At 32.5% G+C, this 21,023-nt stretch overlaps 1 protein-coding gene across 1 annotated transcript in view; it reads left to right on the plus strand.

The window, feature by feature from the left end:
- Positions 1-16,909, plus strand: part of LOC129221868 (transmembrane protein 256 homolog) — a 43,317-nt gene extending 26,408 nt beyond the window's left edge. The window contains 2 exon segments of the mRNA XM_054856226.1: positions 15,257-15,337; positions 15,339-16,909. Coding sequence (XP_054712201.1) covers positions 15,257-15,337; positions 15,339-15,401 — 144 coding nt within the window. The 3' untranslated portion in view covers positions 15,402-16,909.
- The last annotated feature ends 4,114 nt before the right edge of the window (positions 16,910-21,023 follow it).

The raw sequence follows: 21,023 nt of genomic DNA on the forward strand, positions 1-21,023 counted from the left end.
CTTTTGAAGCATTTCGCTTTCGTATGGCCGCATTTCCCGCAAAAACTACATTTTATTTTATTTTTCTGTCCCGCTTTAATGGAAGTTTGAAAAGCTATAGCCGATGATTCCGAGTCCTTTTGCACTAATTTTAAACGAGATTCTTCAGCAAGTAATTCAGTCAAAATTTTATCAAACGTAAATTCATCTTCTTTCCATCTGTAAATTGACTGTACAATCTGCCCAAATTCAGCAGGCAAGTAACGAATCAACTGGAAAGACTGATAATATGACGGGATAGGTTTTCCCAAATCCTCTAACTGTTTGATAAGAGTTTTTAGTCGACTTGCATAGATATCAACCTCTTCACCTAACTCAATGTGACAATTGAAAAACTGGTCTGTCAAATCAATAATTCGTGCACGAGAGTCTGGTCGGAAATGCAGTTCTAATTTCTTCCATGCTTGAGAAGGATCATCAATCTGATTTATCAAGTTCTTGTATTCATCAGATATGTGCAAATAGATTAAACTATATGCTTTGTCTCTGCGTTTACAAAAGTCTGAAGTTTGCGGTGAATCTTTACCTGGCTCTTTTTCAACTTCGGTAACTAATCTCCAGCAATTTTTGCTTATTAACAAGGCTTTCATATCGTTTAGCCATGTGGAATAATTTTCCCTATTTAATTTCGAGATTTCCATGTTGAGCAAAAAATTTATCTGGCCCGCCGTCTGATAGACTTCTGTATCACGTTCGATGTTGAAAAAAAATTTAAGAATTTACGCATACCATCTCGTCAGGTTGGGCAAACGGCCCATAACCGATTTGTTAAACTGTGAGCTTTTAAAAGTGCTCAGCTTATTAACTTTAAGTGGAAGCTCAACCAGGACGTATGATACTTCTTGAAAAAGCATATTTATCTTGTGCAACTTCATGAAGAGCCAAAGTTAAAAAGTAACTTGTTTATTATGGCTATGATATATACAATGACATGTTAAAGGAAATATTGAGAATACGCTCTTTACATTATTAAGTTGCTCATAATACTTTAAATGACTTCTGGATCTAACATTCTAAGTCAAAGTATGAAACGTTAAACATACTGAGCTATGATATTCATATCAAGAGCAGTAAGCCGAAACTATCGGCAAAAACGGACAGACTCGACTGAGCTGCCAAAAGAAACAACCAAGTCTGACTTGGGTTGAAATTGAAAGAGAAGAGAATGAAGCAAAGTGCCGGGAGCTTAAATGCTACCGGTAATTTGCATATTCTGCTGACGCGATCTTGTTGCAAGAAGGAATGAACGAATGAAAAAAAAAACCTAATGCAAATTAAGGTTGCCAACACTTTTGGAAAATAATTTACTTCCTTTCGTAACATAAGTGGCAAAATTAAAAATTTGGAGATAACCGGTACAAATGGTAGGTGAACTTCTCCTTTGTCTTGGGCAAGAGATTGTACTAGTAACCCTGGTAGGTGCTGCTGTACAGCATGATTTAGAAAAAAAAATTTGAAAACCTACATAGAACGTTATCTTTAGAGTCGTTTTACTCAAAAATTGAAAATGTCCACTTATATCCCTTTTGCTTCTCACTTCCTCATTTGTTCCTTCATTTTATATTTGTTTACAATACATTTTGATAATAATACAACTTTTGTAAAAAATTACGAAATGTGGCAGGAAAACTATATGTTTTCAAGCAATTTTTGAGAAATTTCAAATGCCGGTATTCCAGTATCACGTTTTAAAAATACCGAATACCGGTATTGAATTTTCGGTCCAGTATTGCAGTCTCTAGTCAGCATTGTTGCGCTATTGGTAATATATTTGTTTTAATAAGGCTTCCAAACCCCGGAGGTGGTAGACTAGGGTGCCATGAAAAAGTTCTAATTCCAGCAGACTAAAAAAAAATCGGTGAAATTCCAAATTTCTTCAGCTTAGTTGGGAACATTCAAAAATTTGTAAATTTTTTCAAAAAAAGTTTTTTGTTGTAGTTTTTATTTCATTGACATTTTTAATGAATGGTTAGAATTTTTTAGCACTTATTTTTTCATTGTCACATTTTTAGTTCTGGTTGTTGAATTAAACGAGTCTGAAAATATTCTTCGCCTTATTTTAATTAATTTTTTTACTAAAAAAATTTTGTAAACAGCTTTTTTTTTCTTTGCATGCTCACCATCAAATTACAAATGTAACTATTACCTTATTGGTTTGAACACATTGTTGTACCCGTGCAAAAAGATTCCTCGATGTATTTCAATTTTTTTTTATGTGAAATTTTTTTGTAAACAGCAACTTTTCTTCTTTGTATGCTCATCATCATAATGACAGTTAAATGCTTTGTGTATAGCATGTTCGGTCAAGCTATATAGGTCCTGTTTCCTCAATTGGACCATCCAGTTATTGGGACCAAAATCCTCCTGGCGTCCTGTCCCAGTGAGGTCCTTATTAACCGGAATTCACTGTATTAGTCTTGATGTGTGGCATCGAAGAAACACACAAAAATGTGCCAAAAATGCAAAGTGTGCACTAGAAAAGCAGGGCTCCCAAATGGTCCGCTTTTCCCGCCAAAGTCCGTTTTTAGGGTAAAGTCCGCTTTAAACCGCTTTTTAACATTTTGGTCCATTTAGTCCGCTTTTATATTGTTTTTACTCAAAAATCAGATTTAAAAAATTTTCATTACATTAAAAGATACTGTGTGCTGACGTTTGTTACACGCGGCCGCGGCGCCATTTTTCTTTTGAACCTAACTTTCTGGTATTTTTTCGCTCTTTCGCTTCAGATTGACGTTATTACTCCTCCTTCAACCGCTGTAACATGGAAATCTAGCAAATGGAGAGGTTTGGGGGAGGAGTTATGACTTCAAATCAAAGCATTTTGCTACCGAAATTTCTCACACGTTCGTACGCCCTTGAAAAAAAATCAAGAATGTTTCATTAGTGCAATTTTCTGAACTTGTGTTCGATGTGTAGCATCGCGAAAAATTACTTCCTGCGTTTGCGAGTTCAATCTTTTTGCATCTTGTTAAAATTTTGATATTTTTGACAATCGAAAGTTATTTTAACATTTATTAACTTAGATTAGCTTATTTTATGTTTAATTCCGATAGATAATGAAATACTTTTTTTTTTTGGAACCATGGCAACATTGAATTTACTCGCACTTCACGGAAAATTGCTTGTGTTTGAGATTTCAATCTTTTTGCATCTTGTTAATGTTTTGATATTTTTGGCAATCGGAAGTTATTTTGACATAACACCTTCTTAGATTAGCTTATTTTTTGGTTAATTTTAATAGACAATTAACTTTTTTATTTTTGGAACCATAGCAACATTGAACTTTCTCACACTTCGCGGAAAGTGATTGTCATGTTTGAGATTTCAATCTTTTTGCATCTTGTAAATAATTTGATATTTTTGTCAATCAGAAGTTATTTTGACACACTCCACCATAGATTAACTTATTTTTTGTTTAATTTTAATAGATAATAAACTACGTTTTTTTTTCGAAACCATGGCAACATTGTACTTACTTTCACTTCGCGGAAAATTGCTTGTCGTGTTTGAGAGTTCAATCTTTTTGCATCTTGTTAATATTTTGATATTTTTGGCAATTGGAAGTTATTTTGACATACGCCATCGTAGATTAGCGTATTTTTTGTTTAATTTTAATAGATAATAAACTACTTTTTTTTTTCGAAACCATGGCAACATTGAACTTACTCGCTCTTCACGGAAAATTGCTTGTGTTTGAGATTTCAATCTTTTTGCATCTTGTTAATGTTTTGATATTTTTGGCAATCGGAAGTTATTTTGACATACGCCACCATAAATTAGCTTATCTTTTGTTTAATTTCAATAGATAATAAACTTTCTTATTGTTGGAACCATAGCAGCATTGCACTTACTCGAACTTCGTGAAGAATTGTTTCATATTGTTTGAGATTTCAATCTTTTTGCATCTTGTAAATATTTTGATATTTTGCTCAATCGAATGTTATTTTCACATATGCTATCCTAGACTAGAATATTTAATGTTCAATTTTAGTCATGTTTAGTTTTAAAGATTTTTTTCTTTTTTTTTTGGAAATTATGCCAACAGTGAACATACTTCGCGAAAATTTGATTCTCCTGTTCAAGATTCGAACTTTGCGAAGAATTGTTTCATATGTTTGAGATTTCAATCTTTTTGCATCTTGTAAATATTTTGATATTTTGCGCAATCGAATGTTATTTTCACATATGCTATCCTAGACTAGAATATTTTATGTTCAATTTTAGTCATGTTTAGTTTTAGAGATTTTTTTTTTTTTTTTTGGAAATTATGCCAACAGTGAACATACTTCGCGAAAATTTGATTCTCGTGTTCAAGATTTCAATGCTTTTGCATCTTGTAATTATTTTAATATTTTTGAAAATTAGAAACTGTTTTGACATGTGCTACCTCAAATTATATTATTTTATTTTGTTTTTAAAAACTAAAACTTTGTATCCTTATTTTTTTTTAAATACTCAAAATGAGTATTTTCAATTTGAAAATATAGCTTTATGAATCTGAAATTACACATTTATTTATTACATTAAGTTATCCAGTAAAAGCTGCCTCAAATTTACATTCAGTGTATTTATCGCTTGAGCGCATTTGTATATTTTTGGGTGTGGGAGCTTTAATAAAAAAATTTCTTTCTCACTAATTTTTATATATACATGAAAACAGTTACAATATTTTTTGGTGCCCGAACAACTAATACATACATATGAAGAAATGATTTGGATACTTAGTGTACCAATAAATGATTTGCAATCCTCTAATATTTTTGAACTTATGACCAAACGGCACGCCCTTGAGGGTCACGGATTGGGACAAAATTCTAGATATAGGTCCATTCCCACTAGATATAAGCCAAGGTAAAGCGGTTTGACTGCATAGGCCCTGGTTTGGCTGCAATGAGGGTCCAAAGTTTCTAGTTTGGCCATACAAATGCAGTGGTGTTTCCATTGGAACTACCACACATTGGATCACTTCGACACTATGTTCGATCTTCCAACATGTTTGGCATCTTTTTTTAGTAAAATGAGTGGAAGGGAAAACACCTAGTTAGTTATGTGCGTTATTTAAGTTACTTGAAAAATCGAAATGATCTTGTATTTTTGTTTTTTAATGTGTCATGTGCAATAAATTAGAGCTCCCCCCCCCCTCTCCCATTTTTTGCTTATCATTGTGGAAAATGTATGATAGCCGACGATAAATATCCAGCAAATGATAAATACTTTTTACTAGCAGACGATTAAGATAAAAGAAATAATTAGTTTTTTTGCAAACGATAACTATCCTGTAACTACATTATTTCGGCATTCAAAATATTGAAATTAAAAGTAGTGTCCAATTTAAATTTGAGAAACACCTTTTAAAAACTAGTATTCAAAGCAATTAATTCAAAGGTAAGTGCATACAAATGGCTCATACTGCAGTACAATAGCGGAAAAAAGTTGTAAAGATTGTAATTCTGAAGGAAACTCCATTGCATTTCCGGGCCCAAACTAGCATTTTTGGACCCCCGTTGCAGCCGAACTAGAACCTATGCAGTCAAACCGTGTTACCTGGGCTCATACCTAGTGGGAATGGACATATATCTAGAATTTTGTCCGAATCCGTGACCCTCAAGTTCGTGCCGTTTGGTAGTTAGTCAATCAGTAGCGTAGCCAGAAATTACCTCCTGCTTTGGTGTTTGATCATAAACTCTCATATGTATATAAACGTACCATATGTAGGCTGGAAATATGTGTAAAAGCCAAGGGCTGTGGAGGGGGAAGGGACCTCCTGGATTCTAAACTATAGCTTCTTGTCTTGCGATACCTTATATCAAAAAAAATTCTCTTTAAACTGGTTATGTGAAAAATTTTGTAAACTACTATGTGCTAAGGTGTTTACTGTAATAACTATATCTAAAAAGTCTTTATTAGGTATGCACTAATTCATCGCTCACTTAAGTGATTATTTTTAATTAGCCAGTTTTTACCTGTTAATTAGTAGAAAATTTATTTTACAATTAAAGTTACTCTGTAAGATGGTCAGTTACATGCTTGCTTGTCACCCCCCCCCCCCATTCAAATATTTGTGTAAATAATATAATTCAATGGATAAAAAATTCAGTTGTGCAGAAGGTGATAAGGATTTATCATTAAAAATTATTATTATGGTTAATTAACAAATTATCTTCATTTATTTAGTACCAGACAGCTAATTTGCCATTTGTTGCTTCCCTGGGTTTAACTATGAATGGTCCTCTCAAGGTCCTCTTTTTAATCCTAACTGGTCCTCTTTGGTCCCCTTTTTGATTCAAAATGGTCCTCTTTTACCCTTTTCTATGGCTAAAATGTGTTGGGAGCCCTGGAAAAGCCAAATGTGCATAATTTTTAGTACTTAAAGTAGGAAACATAGGCCTTAATCATTAGGGGCGCAAAATTTTAACCTTTTCTCTCTCTCTCTCTCTCTGTTTTAAATGTTTGTGAGAAATGAGGCATTGTCTTGTGCCTGGAAATTGGAGTTTTCTTGTGGCAATCTAGGACCCTCTGTTGAGCTGTACAGAAGGACCATGGCACTTGAAGAGTCTCCAACAGAAAGACAAAAAATTATGCTTTATTTATTTATGAGATCTCTTTCAAAAACTCACTTTGGCAGTGGGCATCCAGACTGTTTGTGTTGCCATTGCTGCTGAATTAATGTAACCTTTAGTCTAATAAACCTTGCTTATTCAAAGTTCTTGGTTAGCTAAAGTTAATTTTTTAAGAAAGTTTATTAAATTTTAATGCTTTTTTACATAAAAGTTTTCTTTCAACTAAAATTAATTTTTGAAGAAATTTTTTGAAGTAACGAAAAGATTGAAAATTTTGAAACCTTTAACTCATTTGAAAAATTTGGTATGGTTGGAGCGACTAATGACTGAGACAATGCTGAGCCATGAACTTAAAATTTTGGGAGAGGAAAATACAGTTGGCTCTCTGTTTAACGATGCTCTATTTAACGACTTTCTCTACTTAAAGACGACTTTTCACAGTCCCGGATGCTTACTATTTTTAGAAGCATTCTATTTGAGGACGCATTCTACTTTAGGGCGATTTTTTGTGGTCCCTTAAAAGTCGTTAAATAGAGAGCCAACTATACTTAACATACCGAATGAAACTCAGAAATTTAGTAAATAATTATTGTATACCAAAAGTCACACATTCCTTAATCTTATAAGAAGATACAGTAAGCTTTATTTTAAAAAAGATTGCAATACTTTCTCTGGATTTGCTGAATCTCTATATGAAATTTGCCAGGTAAGCAAATTTTTGGTCCTTGATAAGGAGTTCACCATGACCTCCTTATCAGAGCTCACCTGTGCTAAACTAATATCTTTAAAGAACTGTCCTGGGAGAGCTACAGAACAAAGCCAATTAAAACTGCTGTAAACCAAATTTGAAATTAATCATTTCAAAATTCGCATTCTTGCAGACCTTAAGATTCAGAAAATTTTCAAGTGGCCAATGGCCACTAGACTCTAAAAACTTGGTGGCCACCAGTTTCGCCGAGTTTCAAAAACAGCGCTTTAGTACGAGAATGAAATGGGAGGGGCAGGGTTGGGTTTTGGACTGTGCAAAACTAGTTTAGGACAGGACAGGTGGTTTTTACCGTCCAAAACTGTCTAAAACTGTCCAAAAGTGTCCGAAACTGTCTTAAACTGTCCAAAACTAAGCTGATGCTAAAGGGGTGTAATCTAATTAATTCGTATTTACTGCAATATTTGTAATGCAAAAATATAAATATTACTGAGGTTAAAATAATGAGTATTTGATAGTACTTTTGTCCAAAATGTTCATTTTAAAAATATTTTACTTAAAAAAAATTGCCAATAACTATTACATAAAAACTTCCTTATGTAACAGTTGGTAGAGTTATGAAAGGAAATTCATAACACTACCAAGAAAACTAGTTTCAGTTCCATTTGTAACTCAAAGGAATGTTATTAAATGTGCAATATTAGATGAAAAAAAAAAAGAAAAAAAATTGCATTTAAGTCGATTATTGCAGTATATTTTGAACACTTTCTTTTGCACACATACATAAATGTCGAAAAATTTGGTAAATGGAAAAAAACTCCTGCATACAAATTGACATTTTTGATGAAGAATTCAATTTCTACTTAACTAGATTATTAAAATCAGTTGCATAAATAAGTTACCATTCTTGAATGTTCCCCTTGAATAAACATATTAACTAGTCAAAAAATAATTTTGACACATTTTGTTCTGTTTTTGATATTTTCTCATAAAATGTATTTTCTTAAAGTTTGGACACTTTCGGACACGGAGGTTTTGAACAAGATGATAAAAACCTTGCCAACATTGCTTTCATTTGCACACATGCATAAACATAGGGAAATTTGGTTACTATTATCAAGAAATAAATCAACTCATTCATACAAATTGAAATTTTAATCAAGGATTCAATTTCTATGTAACTAGACTAAAATCAGCTGCATAAATAAGTTGAATGTTCTCATTGAATAAATGTTCAATATAAAACATTACTTTGATACATTTTGTTCTGTTTTTGATGTTTTCTCACACAATACAATTTTTCTAAAAATTTAGTTTTGGACACTTTCGGACAGTTTTGGACTCTAGGGTTTTGGACAGGACGGTAAAAACCAGGGTTTTTACCGTGGTTTTTACCGTTGTGTCCAAAACATTGCCAACTCTGGGGAGGGGGGATTTAAATTTGTATTTTTATTATGGAAACTAACAAATATTATGAAAGTGATGCTAAAGGAATGCTAGCAAGAAATATAAATTAGATTAATCATGAAAATATAAGAAGCATTGGGCGAAGGTTGGGAGCTCCTGAAGCAAATGGTTCATTCCACCCATTTTAAAGTTTCATAATAAAAAAAATCCTTAAACCAAAAATAAAGTATTGTACACAATGCCATGGTCCCACAGTGAAAATAAAAAATAAAAGAAATCCCCTCCTAAAAACACAACAAATTCCTTTAAAATATTTTTGTAAATCATTGCAAACACCATGGCAGTAAAAATCAACATGCACTTCACACTCAGGTAACTAGTTTAATGAAAAGAATTAATTTATAGAAAATTAACATGAAAGGAATAAAAAAAATATTAGATAAACATATAATTTGAATTTCTTCAATAATTAACCTAAGATTATTTATTTATTTATTTTAATTGTTTATTTTTTTGATGGGGAGGCATAAAAGTAATTAACTATAAACCTCTCACAAGAGCCCCTACAGTAACATACAATTTGGCATTTACCAAGAAAATATCCCCCCCCCCAAAAAAAAAAACATTCTTTTTGAATTATTTGAACTAAGAGTATGACCAAACATGGCGACTATGTTCCATACGCAGCCGCCATGTTAGGATGATTATGAAGGGAAAATCAGGGCCGTCGGTAAGGGGGTGTGTGTGACACCCCTCCACTTTTTTGGAGAAAGGGGCCGCCGATTTTACGTTATTATTAATTTGAAATATAAGGAATAAAACCGCACATAGGAAAAAATGTGGAGGGTTCTTAAATGCAACTTAGAAGAAAAACAAAATAATTAACTACTATATAAACTACAAAATAATACTAGCAACATCAGTAAACCTAAAATCTAAAACATCTGGTACTTTTCAGCTATCGCGGCCCTAATCACCAAAAAAAAAAAACAATAAATGGGGCCGCAAAAAACAGCTAAAAATCGTTGAGAAAAATACGCATATTAATCGCCAAGTGGGGCCGCATGAACGATTACGTATCAGTCATCCCTTATAAGAAAAAAAAAGTACAGTGTAAACACGTGCGAGAACTTTAAGCTACGCCAACATTTTCAGTAAAATCTGTTAAGTGGAGAAGGCATGAATCAATTCTATATGTAGAAGTATTATATTAATCTGTTTCAAACTGCTGCAGGGTTATTTGAAATTTAGAAGAAAAATAAAATAACTAAACCATATAACTAGCAATATCAGTAAACCTGAAATCTAAAACATCCGATACTTTTTAGCTATCAAAAAAACTATAAACCGGGCCGCGAAAAACATCTAAGATTCTTTTCGGGCGGTATTCGATGCGGAAAATACGAATATTAATCGCTAAGTGGGGGCTGCGTGAATGGGATATTACAAATCGGTCATTCCGTGCTTGAAGAAAGAAGTACTGCATAAATAAGTGAAACATTTTCAGTGCAATGCCACAGTGGTGCTTCAAGAAACTTTCCTTGGGAGAGAAGGGAAGGGGGGGGTCATATAAAATGTTTCGAAATTAAAGGTCGGATAGTGCAATTTTAGGCACTTGCAGTGTGTTCATACAAATCATTTTGTTGCTACATTTGAGGGGGGGATGAACTCCCGATTCTACCCCTTGGCTACACCACTGCACTACCGCACGGAATAAAAGTCACCAATGAAGAAGGCTTTTCCCTATTTTTTTTGATGGAAAACAGAAACAAGCAATACAACTGGATACAACTGTCTGTGTACTTTTTGTGTCGAAAATCGAAGGGACTAATTGCTTTATAGCCAGCGGATCTGTAGTCCTTGCCACGTTCGGTTGTCATTTGATAGTACAACATTGGACGGTTCAAGCAGTGTTTGTAGCCCTGTGTCCCTGTGTGGTACAAGCACTTTGTTCTCATCACGTGTTTTAGTAGAATTCTGTCTGGTGTGTCCAGTCTACAAGAGGGGTTTTTGTTCTGAGTGTGACATTGAGAGCCCGAGGATGCTGAAAGAGGCAGAGGGAGTTGCTGATACGTTTCCGAGAAAACGTCTGATTTTATTTTCTTATTATTACTCTTCCGCTCTCAGTTAAGTGTTGACGGAAATTTTTCCTATTATTAATTAGAGCTCATGCTCAAAGCCAAAGACTACTGGAGGAGCTGCATAGAAAAGCTGCAACATTAAGTAAGTAGTTATAAGTTTTTTTGAACGAACTGATTTAGTCCATAATGTAGTTGAAAGCGGCGCTCCGCTTTTTCCATTTCATGTTTTTAACATTTATTATTTACTAGTGGTACCCGCACGGCTTTGCCCGTAGTAGAAAATGAAAAGGTCATTTGGTTCGCCTGTATATTAACAAATAATGATGATGAATTTCTCGCCAATTGGTTATATTTATTTGCTTGCCCATGTTGCTTTTCCACGTTATGATAATTCCGTAATGTATTCGTCCACATTGTGATAATTTCCTCGGGAAAATGTTCTTAAAATTGGAATATGAAAAGAACATAATCGAATTTTTGAAAAATCGCTTTGAGGTGCACACTCCCATGCTATAAACTAATTCTGTGCCAAATTTCATGAAAATCGGCCGAACGGTCTAGACGCTATGCGCGTCACAGAGATTCTGATAGACAGAGATCCTGACAGACAGAGATACTTTCAGCTTTATTATTAGTATAGATATTTGCGCCTCATAAAAGCACTCTTATAATCCCTCGGACCCTCCCTACCTTTTCGTGTAGAGGTGCACTTTTTACTTACTTTTTCTTTTATTTTTTTCAGTTAGGGAAGAAAAAAAAACTTCTACTACTATAATTTGTAATTGCCTTAATTAATTTTGCAACCACTAAATGAAGATCTTGTGTATGAGACCATTGCAATGCCTTTATAGGTAAGATTTGTTTTACATAGTGAGTGATGCTTACCTAGGGGTTATCGTGGCGCACACTGCGCCATTGAAGTTTTTAGAGGGGTGTTTTAAGGGGTATGTTTCTCTTTTTAAGGACCACCCGAGTTGGGGGGTTCTTTGTGATATTGGGGGAGGGGAGGATGTGCTCTTGCTCTTGGGGGAGATGGGCACCCCTGTTTTACAAGGGAAAAGTTATTCCATTGAAGAGATTTCAATTTAATTTTAAATTACTACTAGCTCCACCCCCTGCTCGTTGACGCTCAGCAACTTCCAAAGATTCTTGCGCAATTTTATTTGGATCGCGAAAATTTAGGTCTTTTAAGGAAGAATCAGATTAAAATAATTGCTACGATTAAAAAAAATGAAAATTTTGTTCTCCCCTCCCCTGAAAAAATCGAATTTAAGTAAAGAGCTCAATTTATTTCGAACAATGAAACCTTGATGAAAATATATTTAGCAAAACTATTAATAAACTATTTAAAAAACCCCTTTAAAACCCAAACTCTTAATGTATCGTATCATATAAATTGTTTGAGGTGCTTGTTATCAGATGTCTTAGATTTCTCATTGCAATCTTAGACGTTATCATTTTTTCGAATCCTTACACAAAAATGTAAATGGAGAGCACCCCATGCTTTTTTACATTAAAGTTAATTGTTTGGTCAATTATTTTATTCTCATTGTTTTAAGCTAATTTATATTTTGCTGTGGCGCTGTGGGACATGATATCCTCTCATTATTGAATGTACTTTACATTAAAAGATTATTTTTTACTCTTTAGTTCATTCTTGTACAAGAGCATGTTTATTAGTTTTTTAAACTATTATTTTATTAATATTTTACTTAGCGGTTTGTAAGAATCATTGCTTTAAATGCGTTTAAAAATATAGATATTTAAGCATGGCCGACGAGAAGCCATGCCAGCCTAATCGAAAACTAAGGTGCTGGCCCTTGGAGGGGGGGGGGGGAGGATCGGAGTCACAGTAGTATAAATCCTAAGGGTTTTAAACGGAGGGGGAGCTGGCAAGGAGCCGTTGGCTTTCAGTGGTCCTGTATTTAAGGCTGGAAGGTCTGACTTTTTAACCTATGTCCCTCTTGCAGGCAAGCCCTTGTCACCTCTCCAGATATTTCCTAGCGCAATTTCTGTACTGTTTAAAAACTAAAAAATCGTCGTGCAACAGTATATCCGGGGAGAGGGGGGGCATAATGAAGCGCTTAGCTCTTTTTTTAAACTTTTCTGGTGGAAAATTTAACTTTTACGATTTAAATTTTCAAATAAAAGTAGAGACAATTGTGTAGAGACGATTTCACGAGTTAGTACTTTTTCTCCAACAACTCCCTACTGTACCTACCTTTCAGGACGAATTCTTAGAATTGTCATATATCACAAGAAAAGTAGTAAACTATTGCCATGATCCATGCCCGAGTTCGAGCTCAGTTCGTCTCGGTGAAAAACAGCTGCCCTATCCATTAGAATTCGATCACTTATGACACAATGACTGTCCCTGGTAGACATTTTGGCTGTTAACTAGTGACTGTTCTGGCAGAAGTTTGTTGTGCATTAAAATAAGTTGTATTCAGTTGGTAATTAATGGATACGTTTGAATTGGGGGATGATCAAAAATTAACTCTACCAAAGGCCGATGTGAGCAACTGACGATACGTTGTCCATTCTCGTCTCTCTCGATCAGTGTCAACGATCGAGAGAGACGAGACCAAAAAAAACCAAAAAAAAAAAAAATTTGCATTTTCTTAATTTGCGAAAAAGTGTGAAACTTGTAAAAAGTTTTAGTTTTGCCTATTTTTTACTTCCTTTTACAAAAAAGGAAGTATTGTATTCGCGAAAAATTTTCACTCAAAAATCGATCTTAATTTCAATTTAACTCACCCCTGAATGAATGTTGAGTTTTTTTCTTTTTTTTTCGACTCGATTACACGTGGATAAATGTCTAAGAACGTATAGACACTCGAAATATCCATTTTGACGATTCCCAAGTTAATTACAACGAGTTTTCTCGTTACGTCTGTATGTGCGTATGTGCATATGTAATAGTTGCACAACTCAAGAACGATATGTCCTAGAAATTTGAAATTTGGTACGTAGACTCCTAGTGGGGTCTAATTGTGCACCTCCCCTTTTGGTCGCATTCGGGTGTTTCTAAAGGGGTCTTTTGCCCCTTTGGTGGGGGGAATCATTGTTAATTTTGATGTAAACTCAAGTGGTGTTATAATTTGGAGGACACTTCACGATAGATCGCCAGTATTTTAGTCGCCAAGTTTTGTTGCCAATTTGGCCACAAATTTGGCGATTTTTTTTTTTTAAATCTGGTTTCACTTTTGCCATTGTTGGTGATATTTAAAGAGTAAACTATTGAATCACATTAAAAATGCCAATAATGGGGAAATGACATTAAATTGGAGTAAAAGGAAGTCATGTGATGCACATATCATCTCGTTTGTTGATATATTTTTTGTTCGAATAATGATGAATAGGGCCTCAAAACGCAGGATTTTACATCTATTTTTCCGAATTTTTCCCGGGGGAGTTTTAATTCGTTAATTCGTATTTACTGCAATATTTGTAATGCAAAAATATAAATATTACTGAGGTTAAAATAATGAGTATTTGATAGTACTTTTGTCCAAAATGTTCATTTTAAAAATATTTTACTTAAAAAAAATTGCCAATAACTATTACATAAAAACTTCCTTATGTAACAGTTGGTAGAGTTATGAAAGGAAATTCATAACACTACCAAGAAAACTAGTTTCAGTTCCATTTGTAACTCAAAGGAATGTTATTAAATGTGCAATATTAGATGAAAAAAAAAAGAAAAAAAAATTGCATTTAAGTCGATTATTGCAGTAAAACTTTTCTGACTCCCTTTTTCCCTCCTCGTCTACGAGGATTATTTGCATTTAATATTTATCAACTTATTATCCTCTAAAATGTGTTTATTTCTTTGTGTTATTTAATTCAGTTATAGACTGCGTTATCTGTATATATTTTTTTTTAAAGTTATGGCAAAGACAAAAGAAATATAATAGTATAGTGGAATTGTTTTGATGGAATATGAATATTGTTTTTCTCTCCCATTGTTGGCAAAAAATATTACTTTATATTTTTACGTTATTTATTGTTCTTAATTTATTTTTAATTTATTTAAAAAATTTCTCAGCAAAAATATTAGCGAAAGCTGATCATTATTATTCGATTATCCAGGGAAAGTATTTGATTCAGTGGGGATCTTTAACATTGCATCTGTGGGAGAAGTATAAAGTTATATGTGTAATTTATGGATAGTATTTCAGAGAAAATTTGAAACAAGAAAGAAACTAGCAAAATATTTTTTTTAATGTGACTATTTTATTATTTTGTTAGTTTGTCAGTTATCTTTTAAGAGGAAGCATAACTTTGAAAAACTATTCCTGCATTTGAAAAAAAAACTAAATAATATGCAATATGTTATAATGGACCTCTCGTTATAGTGATGGATTTCGTTTGGAGAGGACTGTATACCTTTTATTCTTAAAAAAATTTTCATCCAATGAAAATTTTCAACAACAATTCATTTGCATTTTGTTTTCTCTTAGGTTGGAACTTTACTTACGACTGGAATGAGTATATTTTGTGGCACATGTTATGCTTATGCACTTACTGGTAACAAGTCAATTAGTCAGGATTACTCCATATGGTGGAACTTTACTCATTATTGCTTGGTTGTCAATGATATTGTAGCTGCATTTATAAATATATATCAAAAATGCCACTAACATTTAAAATATTACAGGATACTATACTGCCATGTTAAGCACAAAAGTCGTATCTGTAGTTGGGCTCAGAATGAGAAACACCTCTTTAAAGTTTTACGCCTCCATGTATTTGATTCAGATTTCTCTATTTTAGATCTATAGTTTTAAAAATATTTCCTGTTCACAAAAGACCATAAAACATTGCATATGGGTAAAATATGTTACAAAGAGCCACCTCGTGACAATAACTCAATTTTGATAAAAAGTGCAGATACCTCTTTTGTGCTTAGCACAGCAGTATACAGAATGATCTTCTTTTTACAAAAAAAAAAAAACATGTTTCTCCTTTATTGAGAACTTTATTTTGAAAGCTAGTTTTTAGCAAATGTTTTAGTCATAAATAACAGTTTTATTTAAGCTTGTATTAAAGTTTTTTCGAATCATAGCTCTGAGAAATTGTTTTTGTTGCACATATTTTCACCACAGGTCTTATTTCTTTTACTGAGGTTAATTTACATCATAAATGTTTTCCACTATTTTTTTTTAAAATGTATTATTGTTTGCTTTTTTTTTTTTTTTTTTTTTTTTGAGATTCCAGCTAACTGAACATATGAACTTGAACACATAACACACTTGGAAACATAATTAGTAAACACTATTTGAAGTAATTAAAGTCAAAAAAAAGGGGGGGGGGAGGTCGACTTATTGAGTGCACTTGGAGTAAAACACTATTTAAATTTATTGTGGAAAAGTAAATTTTGGAAGTGCAAAAAATGATAAAAATCCTTAACAATTGGATTAGCAATGACAGGTTACTTTGTTGGTCATTCAAATTCTTACTGATTTATATTCTTTTGAGAATATTTAGTAGTACTAAACTGTTGCTTGACTAAAGGTCAGAAAGTTTTCTCTCAAGAAATTTTTTTACAAATTGTACTTACATATTAAAGTATTTAAAAAGATAAATTATTCTTATGAATGCATTAACTTTAAAAGAGAAAAATTGAAATAAAATATTTTATTTAGCATGTAAAGTTTTTTTTTAAATCTATTTTTTTTTTAATTATTATTATTGAATTTTATACCTATTTAAAATGATTGGAATATTTTTTCAAAAATTGTTTCTATTTCTGCTATTTTTACTGCATTACATAGCTGTTCAAAATAGTTGAAATATTTTTCAAGCAAATGTTGATGAAAATCACTTTTTTGTGTTTGGGTTATGAAACAATTTTGTTTCACACTTCCTGGATCATTCATTTCTCAAGTATTTATGAAAGTTTTTGGTAAACTTGATTGGCGTAATAATTTAATGAAAATTTAAAGAGTTTTATACTTTCTGCAATTTTTTAGTATGTATTGAAATGTATATAAATTATTTTGAGCTTTTTTTCTTCCTTCTAAAACAAATTTGATTGTTCATCATGGAATGATGCTGCTGTTTTGCCACTGAAATTATTTTTATATCATGTAAACTGAAAAATAAAACCTGCATACACAATATAAGTCTGATTATTTGGGTTATTATTTTTTTCTTTTTCTCATCATGTCTAACGCGTGATTTTTTTCCCCGAAATCTACATTTTGGTTTTCAAACCCTCATTAGCAGAAATTAATGTCTAAATTAGAGTTTCCCAAACTGTGGTCTGCAGACCCCTGGGGGTCCCTGAGTCCATGCCAGGGGGTCCGGGGTGCTATCCAGCTAAAACGTTAAATATAATTCAGATTGAAGGATGAGTAATGATATTCTAATTCAAAAAGAAAGCACATTTATGAGGAATAAAAAATTTCTTGCTTAAATACATGCAAAATGCAGCAGCCCTCCTCCCTTGGAAAACTCTTGGAAGTAAACCCAATACATAATAATTAATTCTGTGTATATGACGAAGCTCATATTGAAGTTCATTTTTATTAGTAAACTTGTTGCAGAAATTTGGTGATAACATTTTTATTCCTAGTTAAATTTCAAATAGAATTTTACTTCCGTTACTCAAAATAATAATGTAAAAAATGAAAACCAGACAAGAGCTCTGAAAAATATAGATAACAATGAATAAATAAATTTAAAGGGAAAAAAGCATAAAAATATATTAGAAAAAATAGATTTAACTGTGTCAAGTCATGTTCTTTACTTTTGTGCATGCCAAGAGGGGGGGGGGGGGGGTCCGCAAAGTTCGTAATTTTTCCAGAGGGGGTTTGTGGTGGTCTGAAGTTTGGAAACCTGTGGTCTAAATCATTATTTTAATGTATCAATATCCTGAGTGGTATTAGTAGTACTATGCTGTTGCCTGACTAAAGGTCAGAAAGTTTTCCTTCAAGAAACTTTTGTACAAAATCATTCATGTTGATGTATTAAAAAAGTTAGTTATTCTCTTACAACATTAAGATAACGTATTTGGACTCAAAACCACAAGACTCTGTGCTGTTAAGTCCAGTGTTGCAATCAAAGCTTTGAGTTGCAAAGAAGTGAGGTGATTGAATTATTGATGTGGGTGGAACAGTGATGTTAAATTATTGATTGTTACCTGTTTTGGGGAAAAAGTTTCCCCAGTTTCCCCGAAACAAAATTTTTTGCCCCCCTGTTTTTCAGTTTTAATCATACCGTTTGACATATTAAAAGGGGGAAGAAATTTGAAATGTTAGCGAAGCTGAGGACAAACCGGGGAAAATACAAGATTATTGTTTATTTTATTAATTTATTTTCTATTTTTTATGCTCAGGTATTTTTATAAAGTCAAAGGATTGTTTTTATATGTTAACTTAGTTTTGATGGCTGCTGAACTTCATGTTGTCATAAATATAAAACTTTCAATAAAAAATATACATAAATGAGAAAAGATGCTAATGAGAAAAAAAAATTGTTAATGAAAAAAAAGTCAAAAGATAAAAATGCTTTATATGATTTATACAGACATAAATGATGCAGAATGCTCCGACTGAAAATATGACTTTGACATAAATAAGCATTGTCAACTGTTAAAAAATACAAACATGAAACATTTTATTAAAATACAGATGATATTTAATTAAAATGTGAGTATTCAGCAATTTCAACACTTTTTTCTCGTTGATTCATTTCACTTAAAATTTCCCATATCGTTTATCAGTGTTTTATTAAAATCTGCAATTCTATACAGAAACATATTAGTTCCTTAATCTATTTTTTGTAAACTTCGGAACAAAATGGAGCCTGCAGCTCTATTTAAAGTGTTTCACTAGTTTAAGAATTAGTTTCAGATTCCTGTCAATTGATTTGCTAACAAATCTGATGAGTTGCAATGTAGTCATCAGTAGGATTAGTTATTAAAAATATACAAGCTACTTAGTAAAAAGCAATCCTAAGTTGTTCAATCTACAATCCTCAGTACGTCGAAAGTTTTTAACACTTTTTTCACGTTTAAAAATTTTAAGTTTTCTGATTTTTTCTTTACTCCCCCCCCCCCCTCTCATCAGTGGTATAAGTGTTCTTTGTTTTAATAAATTGAAGCAGGCTGACTGTCTTGTTTCTAGACGAACGAAACAATCTAACATTATTTATATGGGTTTCTTCTTAAACATTGACAAATGAGACAGGGAGAAGCAAAGGGACATAAATGGAAATGTTCAAGTTTTGAGTAAAAAGTGTTTAAAGTTGCGGTCCTAGACAGACTTTCATTGAAAGGTTTTTCAAATCATGCTTTAGAGCAGCACCTACCAGGGCTACGAGGGAGTAGTGAATGCTCCCTACTCCCTCCCCATGATTCAACATTGCTTCTAATGCAAATGTTTTGTTTGTTGTAACCACTTATAGAGCTATGAGTTTTATATTCATGCTGACGACATGTTTTGAAAAATATGGTATCTTGATTGGAACTTAATTTAATATTGAAAATTATTTTTTGGTTAATTTCCGGAAGTTTTACACAAGTGTTAAATCAAACATGATACAAATGTAAACAAGGATTTCTTTTAATAAAAGTTTGATTGTTTCATAGAGTAGCTGATAGCTGATATAAGTTTAGGAAATATGATTTATTCTCAATAAAAACAGGCTATACATTTCACAGTTAATCTGCTTCTGTAACTATAAATTATTTAGCACTATAACATATTGATGAAATCAAATGCATTTTTCTTTTCTTTTGCAGTCTCTTTGACATTTTGACTAAATAAACTCTATTGCACTCATGTCAAGGATTTTATACTTATTTTGCTAAGTAATTTTACTGTTATTACTTTTAGTTTTATGTATGGTATTTTTAGTTACAATTTAATTTCTGTACTCTTAGAAAAATTAAATTGATAATGTGTTGTGACAATTTGGCTCATTGCTACCTGAAATAATTCAAGCAACTGATGAACGAGTTAGTGTTGGAAACAGAAGTCCAGTTTTTATGAATGAATCACATGAACATAACGTTTTATTGTTATAGTGTTACCATATCATAATTCCGGCAACAGAGGTGACACATCTCAAATATGTGAAGAAAACATACTAATTATTGATTTAAAATCTAAACTTAATCCAACGGGTGCATGTGGTGGCAAATAAAAGATATAATCAATAGTGACATATTGTTGAATTTAGAAGAAATTTTTTCGAACAAGTGTATAGGATTAATGTAAGACAAACAACGTTAGAAGAAGCACAAATTTGCAAAAACAGCAGACACGTGTTTCGGCGTTACAGGGAACGCCTTTTTCAATGCAAAAAATAATGAGCTTATGGATGAAAAGACATCCGACAAAAGCCAAGAGCAGACAAGCATGCAACTTAAAAGATAAAAACAGCAGATTAGCCAAACACCAATGACATGTTTTTATCTTTTAAGCTGCATGCTTGTCTGCTCTTGGCTTTTGTCGGATGTCTTTTCATCCATAAGCTCATTATTTTTTGCATTGAAAAAGGCGTTCCCTGTAACGCCGAAACATGTGTCTGCTGTAATTTGCAAATTTGTGCTTCTTCTAACGTTGTTTGTCTTACATTACTGTTCAGCACAAAGATATTTATTTATCTTAAGTGTATAGGATTAATTTAGACTAACTACCAGTAAATTAGAAAAACTAACCAGTAAATGTAATATAATTTTTTTGTGCATATTGTAGTGTTTGAGAATAAATCAGATGAATTATTGAGTTTAAGCTTGATTTTCTCACAATGCTGTTAATTGTATTGTTTAAATATAATTATTATTGTGCCCTGTCTGTTGACAGGATGCAATACAAAGTACATTTTAAACGTGAACCTCAGATTGTGTCACTTCTAAAAATGTTAATTTAAATGCAACATTTTCATTCTGATGAAAAATGAACTTCTAAATACATTAGGTGCTGCCGGCAAATGATGTCACACTTTGAGGGGAGGGGTTGTGAAATCGTGAGTTTGTAACAAGGAAGAGGGAGAAAGTGTAAGATGTGTGATATAGGTTAATAAAAAAATAGCGTGATCTGCGACAAAGGGGTTGGGGGGTATTGCAGGGTTCGCCGATATATATCATGACATTTATTATGACATGGATCTGATATTTATTTTGAAAATATCATGATATTTTGATACTTATTTTTTCAACTACTACGGTATTTCCAATATAAAAATTATATTAATCACAGTAATATTGTTCATTTATTA

This window comes from Uloborus diversus, chromosome 5 (genome assembly GCF_026930045.1).
Source record: "Uloborus diversus isolate 005 chromosome 5, Udiv.v.3.1, whole genome shotgun sequence".
Taxonomy (NCBI): Eukaryota; Metazoa; Arthropoda; class Arachnida; order Araneae; family Uloboridae; genus Uloborus; species Uloborus diversus.